The 8,813-nt window shown below is 28.7% G+C and overlaps 1 protein-coding gene and 1 long non-coding RNA gene across 2 annotated transcripts in view; both read left to right on the plus strand.

Moving 5' to 3' along the window:
* The first annotated feature begins 5,299 nt into the window (after window positions 1-5,299).
* LOC102588239 (uncharacterized) overlaps window positions 5,300-8,813 on the plus strand; it is a 59,338-nt gene continuing 55,824 nt past the window's right edge. Inside the window, exon 1 of the long non-coding RNA XR_001473551.1 lies at window positions 5,300-5,773. This is a non-coding gene — a long non-coding RNA (uncharacterized lncRNA). The remainder of the gene's footprint in view (window positions 5,774-8,813) is intronic.
* LOC102589337 (probable 2-oxoglutarate-dependent dioxygenase AOP1) lies at window positions 6,430-7,690 on the plus strand. The gene is made up of 2 exons (XM_006348352.2): window positions 6,430-6,673; window positions 7,328-7,690. The coding sequence occupies exons 1-2, from the start codon at window positions 6,470-6,472 to the stop codon at window positions 7,568-7,570; spliced, it is 447 nt and encodes a 148-aa protein (XP_006348414.1). The 5' UTR covers window positions 6,430-6,469; the 3' UTR covers window positions 7,571-7,690.

Raw genomic sequence — 8,813 nt, forward strand, 5'->3', positions numbered from 1 at the left:
CTTATTATATATATAGCCAAGTTCATGGGTTTTTTTTTATGTATTTTCTCTTGAGAATAATGTATTCGAATAATTTTTAATTATTATAGAAAATAATATAAATATAAAATATATAATATAAAATTCAATTTCATAAAAAAATATAAGTATTCTAATGAAATATAACGGTAGTTTTTTTTAAAACTTTTATTTGTAGTTGAAATTTAACCAATATTACTAATTTTTATTTGTAGTTGAAACTTGACCAATAATATCAAGAAAGAATTGGACTCTTATATGATTTGTATTAAGATAATAAATAATTATAATAAACATAATTAAATAATAATTAGAAGAAAATGTTGAAAAAACGATATTGTCTAAATGATAGTCTTTTAATAAAGGATAAAATGTTCAATCAATACTATTAAAAAATTTCGTGCTTTTAATATATCATAGATAGATAGATAATGGGAAATAGATTAACAAAATTCAATTCGTGAAGTGGTGTAATTATTTTTATAATAATGGGAAATGGATTAACAAGATTAATTTGTACAAGGGTGTAATTAGGATTTTGTACTTTAGAAGAAGAAAAAAAAGAAGCCTCTCGCCCTAGTTCATATTAAGCGAATTCTTGAGAATAACATTATTAATTTGAATAAATTTTAATTATTATAAAAAAATATTGCAAAATAATATAAAAATTAATTTCACAGAAAACATAACTATTATAGTAAAATATTATCATGAAAGCTTGTTAAAAATTATATTCCTTCCATCCTTATTTACTTGTTCATTTTTTACGTTGCATACTTATTAAAAATAATAATAATTGATATAGTAAAATTACCATTTTACTTCTATTAATTAATAGAAATTCAAAATCAATTTACTCATTAAATAGATACTACCTTTTTCAAAAATATTAATTCTCTAAATAATTAAGAATATAATAGGTAAAAAATATTATCTTTTCTTGATTTATTATAAAATAAAAATTTAAAATTAGACAAATAAAAAGAGACAGTGAAACTGCGAAAAGTATAAAAAACTTAAAAAAGGTCAGCTTCTTGAGAAATGCGACGCACGATTTCTATTAATTCTAATAAAATATTTTATTCTAAACATGGCAAGATTTCTATTGATTCTAATAAAATATTTATTCTTTATCTGCCATCTTCATTAATTAGTAGGTATTTTCAGCATTTTGTATTAGTTGTCTATGTTTTTGTTGAATGTTTTTTAAGAAATTATAAATAAGAAGAATAATTTATTAATTTGTTTTTATTTTTTTGAAACTTTACAAAATTATTTACACTTTCAAAAAAGAAAATACTTGTAAGGATATTTTTATTAAAAATCCATTATTTTTCTTTCGATTTTATGAATTAACAAGCAATTTATAGTAATTATTTTAAATAATGTGAACGTAAAAATATACCCCTCCGTCTATTTTTATTTGTCATGTTGCTCTTTCCAAAAGTTAATTTGACTAATTTTTAAAGTTAAATTAGATTACATTAATTCGATATTTTAAACAAAAAAATTAGATATTAAAAAATTATACGAAATATACTATAAATTGCAATTTTTTGCATATTAATATGATGAAAAAATATATTGTAAAATGTTTGTCAAAATTCTTATCGGACTCTAAAAAAGGAAATAATTTATAAAGTTAACTTACTACATATGGTTTGTGATCCAATTTAATACTCCACCATTTTAAATTATTTATTTATTATTATTATTATTCACATCTTCTAAAAAGTATTCTATTCATTCATTTTTATTTGTTAGAAATACATTTTAATTTTAATTTATTATTTTTAACATATTAAGATAAAATGTTTTATCAGTTTTTGAATTTAAAATTAATTATTTAATCTTTAAATTATTTCTAAAAATCTAAAAACTAAACATTAAGTAATATAAATATTGTGATAAAATACTCATTTTAGTTATTATTTTTCTTAAGAGGAGTGCAAAATTCAAAGTAGACAAGTAAAAGTGAACAAATAGAATATTACTTCCTCCATTTCAAAATCAATGAATTATTGAAAAAAACAATTGTTCAAATTAACTTAATTGTTCAAAGAATAATTTTATATTTTTCTTCCATTTTTACTGTAACATCCGGCAATTTGAAATAACTATAGAGAAGCTGGAAATCGGAAATAGTCATTTTTGGAAGGAATTAAAAATCATGAAATTTGGTTCAAGTATGGGAAAAAGTGAGTTTTTGGCCAACTTTGAACAGTTATAACTCCTATCTCAGGATGATTTAGGTGTAGTTCCAGTTATGTTTGCAAAGTTTCGTGGAATGGTCTTTCCAACGCCGCCGATTTTGCTCGATTCCGAGTTCGTATGAGTTGAGTTATGCCCCTTGGAAGTTGGGCAGTTGGCAGGGAAGTCTGTCCGGAAATTTGTAAGGGGTATTTTGGTCTTTTCCCTAGCCCTTTTTCTTTTTGGATTATATATGAGTGTGTTAGACTGATTTTTGATCAGTTTTTTCTCATTTTTTAAAGAGTGAAAGTAAGGGTTTGAGAGTGAAGAGGAGAAGAAGATGAGAAGAAGAGGAAAAAGAGAAGGTCAAGCAAGGTTTCGTCATAGATCGTTGTGGATATCGTCGGGGGTGATCCCTATTAGGTATGTGAGTTCATAGTGTTGGGTTGGTTCTTTCTCCCACATGCCAAACTCGTTTAATTTCGAGAAAAGATTTAGTTGTGGTTGTTGAAATCTTGTGGTGATGTTTGTTGAAGTTGTAGTTGTGTTGTGTTGAAGTTCTTGTTGGTTTAGTGTATGTTTCCGGTGGAGTTTTTGAGTTGAATCTATTGCATGTTGAGGGATTTTATGATCCTTAGTGTTTGGGGTTGAAACCATTGAAGGTAAGGGAGGTTTAGAGTTGGAAAAATGAAGGAGAAAAGTCAAGTTTTCGGGGTAAAGGGCTGGGGCGTCGCGCCAGCCAGTGCTCCCCAAATGGGACTCTGAGGTTCAGCCCTTGGGGCGGCGCCCCTAGCAGAGCCCCAACCAGACCCTTTTGACCTTTGAGGTCTGGCGCTCCGCGCCTCTCAGAGCGCCAAGTTTTCCCATTCCTTCCCCACTTTTTCATACATGTTCCTAGGTATTGTACATATGTTTCATAGTTGTTTCCAACACTCCAAGGTACGTTGAAACGTCAAGAACTCGTCCATAACATGTGATCAAACACCTTGAATCCATGATTCCAATTCAAGGAGAGCTAGTTTCCAAGTCAAGTGAAGTTAAGAGTTGAGTCTAGAAGTTAAAGAAGTGAGTCAATGCAAGTCTTTAAAGTTGTTCAAGAGTCCTTATTGAATGTTTTAACTTCATTTTAAGGCTCAAGAGTTTCAAGTCAAGTAAAGAGGAAAGAGTCAAGAGTTTCAAGTTGAGTAAAGAGTATAGAGTTGAGTTCATTTCTCAAAAGTTATTAGGGAACTATGTATTCCCAAAGAAGTTTCTAAATGTTTTTACATTTGAGTAAGAAAGGAACTATGATTCCAAGAGAGCCTTTGGGCTAGTTTTCAAGAAAAAGGAACATCGTTTCCAAGTGAGCCTTTGGGCTAAGTTTTGAGTAATTATCTCAACTAAAGAAAGATGTGTTTAAAACACTTATGAGTTAAAGTATATTTTTTGGGAGTAGTCTTGAGCCCCGAGTGGGAACACGAGTTCATATTAACTCAACTCTCCATAAGAACCATGCGCCAACATGGGATTTAACGAGTCATACTTTTTAGATGATCACGTAAGTTAAGCTAGTGGATCCACTTAGTAAAGTTAGCTTCCTATATCACGGCAAGGTATAGGATGGTCCTTGGGCAACGTGAGGTAAAACGTTGTATCATCACTAGGGCTCATAGTGGTGGTTGTCGGTTAAAGAATCTCCCACAAAAGTTATATTACTTTTATATAAGTAAAGTTGAGTTTGTTATCGTTCTATCCTTAACGAACTAAGTTGTTTACACTATTTTACATGCTTTATATATTGTATGTGTCTTATTGCTTTATATATTGAGTTCAGTTATTCAAGAGTTGAATAGAGTCAAGGTAAGAGTTCCTTTGTACTCCTTCCAAGCTTAAGTTGTAGTTTAGCTTTCCAGCTCGCATACTCGTACATTCAATGTACTGATGCTAGTTGGCCTGCATCTTATTATGATGCAGACACAGGTACCCAGGGCCAGCATCTGGTTCGCCGTTGATCCAGTTGAGTACTTCAGGGTCAGTGGTGAGCCTCTTTGCATTACGGAGGACTCGGTTATTTTGTTCTCTTAAGTTTTGTTTTATTAGGATGTCGTGGGGTCTGTCCCAACATCCATCTCAGTATTTTAGAGGCTTCATAGACAGTCAGTCAGTTAGTTTGGAGTCTCTCATCTATGTATATATGTAAATATTCTATTTTGAGACTCGAGTTGCCTTTTTTGGCCAGATTTTATCAGTTAGGTTGTTTTATAACCTTGCATTGCATTGAGTTATTCCGCTGAGTTAAGAAAGCCAGGCCAAGGGTTCGCTTGGGGGCCAGCAATGGTCTTCGAGTGCCGGCCACGTCCAGGGTGTAGGCTCGGGGCGTGACATTTACCTTCTTTTTTTATTATTTTCAATCTGATGAGTTCTATAAATATGAGACAACTATTTTTATTAAAATGATCAACTAATATTGGATGGATATAAATGTTTAATCATTTTAAAGAGTAATTTAATGATAATTAAGGATAAATTTAAAAGAAACAATTAATATTATGAATTAACAAGTAATTTATAGTAATTATTTTTAATAATGTGAACGATTTAAATTCAACTTACCTGTGATCCTGGTAAGATTTTAATGCTTTTTGGAATCCATTTTAAAACTCCACCGTTCTAAATCATTTATTATTTTTTACATCTTCTAAAAAATATTCTATTCATTCATTTTTATTTGTTAGAATAGAATATTAATTAGGAATTATTTTGACTACTTTAACGATATTTATATCAAAGCCATTAATAGGAAGTCTCTTTGCTTGCTAACATATCACATGGTAAGAATTCATTTTTTCTTAGTAAGCAGAAGACTAACTTAAGCATACACAAGCATCAAAACTGAAGGATTGTTAAAAGATAATTTATTAAATCTCAAATCTGAAAATATTGAGTACTAAACATAAAGTCTTAAATAAAACATCTGAAAATAAGTACTGCAAGATTGACCAAGACTATCTATCTATGAACTCTCTACTATATAAAGATAGGTATCGATACAAGATCCATGACACCTCAAATTATGTATATAGGTAATTTTTCCAAAATAAATATTTCCACTGAATAGTAATACTATTTTCCCTCTTATAAATAAGGGAAGAATGAGAGTAAAGTAAAGTATACCTCAAAAGAAACTTTGAAGTCTTTCTTGTTTCCTAAATATTCCTCAAATAGCATCTACCAAAGTTAAGATTCCCACCATAAATTTTTGCAATTCTGAGCTTAAACCAAACACTCCACAATGGGAATCAACAAAAGTTCAAGTTTTTGAAGCCTTACAAGAATTTGGTTGTTTTGAAGCAGTATAACAAAGTTCCAAATGAAATTAGAGAGGGCATGTTTGATACTTTAAACGAAGTTTTTGATTTTCCACTATCCAAATTGATAGAATATAGAGAGAAACCCTTTCATATCTATGATGGGCAATTACAGGTATACCACTCTTTGGTAGTGTGTACTCTGCTGATTTGGTCCTCCCAAATAGTGTTGAAACATTTACTAATACCTTTTGGTCTCATGGAAACCCTAATTTTAGGTATGCATTAGTTCTTTTAATTATATAATGTGTTCGGTACTACGGAAGCCATTTTTCATTAATTATATGGAGTCACGATAGTGTAAGATGCATTAAAAGGAGAAACATTTCCTAGTAGAATTGTTTCTATTCCTAGGGCTAGAATCAGAAACCTTTAGTTAAATTAATAGAGATAATATTCATTCCATCACTAAAGGTGAAAAATAAGTATCTTATATTGTCCATAAATTTTATATAGAAGAGATGTGAGCATTAATAAAATAAAAATTAAAAAACTCACGAGTAAACAAAATAATTATATCTAATTTATATTAATAAAGAAGAGTATTTGATTATTATATTAAGTCAAATGATAAGCTAATAAATCAATATTAACAATCTAATCACATGATTTATATAGAATTGATTATGGGTATGGGAAGGGAGGGAGGGAAGTACATTTCATTGAGGAACAATGCAATAGTTAGACAAGATTTAACATACTCGAACACGATATCATAATCTAAAATGATTAAAAATATTTTTTTAATATTATTTGCATATCGTGTGAGTGTGTGTATATATATATATATATATATATATATACACACACACTCACGTGATAAATTAAAAAATTATTTTTAATCATTTTAGATTATGATATCTTGTTCTGGGCTAAAAAATTACATTGATGAATTCTTGAATTCCAATGTTTTTATGTCAAGATTTACTAATTACAGGGTAATTAAAGGTGAAAATGAGAATAAATCAGCACTACCTTCCCACACAGATAGTTCCTACTTGACCATAATTAAACAAAATCAAAATGGATTGCAAGTTCTCTACAAAAATGGAGAGTGGATTGAGCTCAATCATACTTCACCAAATTCCTATATTGTTTTATCAGAAGATGTTTTTATGGTAAGTTATTATTTATTTTTTATTACAGGAGTCAAAAATATACCTAAACTTTTTATTTATATGTATTTTTGACGCTTAACTCTTTATTTTTTTTTGTGTAGGGGTGGTTTGTTGCTATAGTAGAGGAGAATAAAAGAAATAGAGATTTTTTTTTGTATGATTGATTATTCAAGCCCAACTAGAAGCTAAGATTAGAGGAGTTTTGAATCAACAAATTTTTTTTGTGTGTGTGATTTATAGATATTGATGCAGGTTCGATCCGTGAAAGAAATCACTAATATTTATATTAGATTAGATTGTTTAACTAACTAACATCTCTTGAAGTGCTGCCCTTTCTCCAAACCCTATGTGAACGTCAAATATTTTATGCATCAACCTGTCTTTTTTTATTTGGCCCCAACTAACTTCAATCCACATAAATTATTAAATCTTGCTATTAGTTGGAATAACATATCTCTTTTCTGAGAAATTGAAAATGATACCAGAACTATCATAATCTTTTTTTTTAAAAAATTGTCTTGTTATTATCTTATTAATTTGAAATTTTCTTTCTTCAGAGGAAATTTAAGTCAATCTTTTTGTTCATTAATTATGAATTAAAAAAATAAATTATTATACATACTTTTTATGTGTTGATGATGTGAATTTATACAGGCATGGACAAATGATAGATTGACATCTGCTCAACACAGGGTTGTAACAACAGGAGACAAAGATAGATTCTCTATTCAAGTTTTTTCCTTTCCAAATCCAGATTACACTGTGAAGGTCCCACAAGAATTAGTGGATGAAGAACACCCTTTAATGTTCAAGCCTTTTAAGTTGCCTGAATTTAATAAATATATTAAGTTAGGTGCTAAAAATGGACCGGGTCTCAAGAATTATTGTGGTTTTTAAAAAATTAGTAGCTATGAAAATTTATTTATGTATTGTTTTGATGAATAAAATGTATCAGATGGCTGGTTGAATATTTTGAATTTATTCAACCAGCCATCTGATATTTTGTGTTGTGTTGTACTATGTTATTTTGATGAATAAAATATATGAGCGGTTGAATATTTTGAATTTATATTTGGATGGTTGTTGCCCATGGTTTTATAACAGTATTATATTATATCATTTTGATGAATACAACATATGGATATATTTTATTATTTTACGTCATTACCACATTAGTAATTTAAAGAATAAATATACAATATTATATTTTAAAAATAGAATAGGGTACTAGATAGAGTTATTAAAAAAAAGTAAGGTAAAAAGATAAATTAGGATTATTATATTTTAAGCATAGAAAAAATGATGTTTATGAAGGGATAAAGATAATTACGTGACCACACCAAATTGATTATTATTATAAGACTTTCATCATTATATAGCGATAATAATGAATAAAATAATGATGTGACCACACCAAATTTATTATTGGTTATGAGACTTTTCTATCATTATGTAGAGAGAAGAGATAAATTTATGAAAACAATATTACTCCCTTTGTCCTATTTTATGTGGCACTCTTTCCTTTTTAGTCCGCCCCAAGAAGAATGTCACCTTACTATAATTAGAAACATTTTAACTTTAAAAGTTTTTTTTACCCTTAATGAAATGATTTACAATCACACAAATATCTAAGAATTGTTTTAGACCACAAGTTTCAAAAGTTTTCTTTTTTTTCTTAAACACTGTGCCGAGTCAGCGGTGCCGGGACGACGGGAGTACTACATAATGATTCCATAGGGTGACAACAAAGAGCTAATGTTCACATTTCAAGTGCTAAATAGGGAACTGAATGCCTTGAATAGTCTTTAATTTATTTGTCGTCATTCATCCATCAATTAGTCGTCATGCTATAATATTATATAAATGAGTCTTTATTTCTATTCTTTTATTTATCTATGAGTCATAGATAAATATTAGGATACAATTTATTTTCTGTTATATAAATAATTGTATTTTTGTAAATCAAATAAATAAAAAAATACATAAATTAGATACATAACAAACTAAAATATTGACATTATAAATAAATATTAAAAGTGTGGCTAAAAAATCCTATTAAATGTCAAATATTGACATTTTTAAAATTTTCCCTTTTTTAATGACATCGTTTATGTGGATGAAAACAATTCTAGATCCCAGT

The sequence above is a fragment of the Solanum tuberosum genome, unplaced genomic scaffold (assembly GCF_000226075.1).
Source record: "Solanum tuberosum cultivar DM 1-3 516 R44 unplaced genomic scaffold, SolTub_3.0 scf00098, whole genome shotgun sequence".
Lineage (NCBI taxonomy): Eukaryota > Viridiplantae > Streptophyta > Magnoliopsida > Solanales > Solanaceae > Solanum > Solanum tuberosum.

Coding starts and splice junctions, on each gene's coding strand:
- LOC102589337 (XM_006348352.2), top strand. CDS start 6,470: ATGTCAAGATTTACTAATTACAGGGTAATTAAAGGTGAAAATGAGAAT. Junction 6,674..7,327: donor TATCAGAAGATGTTTTTATG/GTAAGTTATTAT, acceptor GAATTTATACAG/GCATGGACAAATGATAGATT.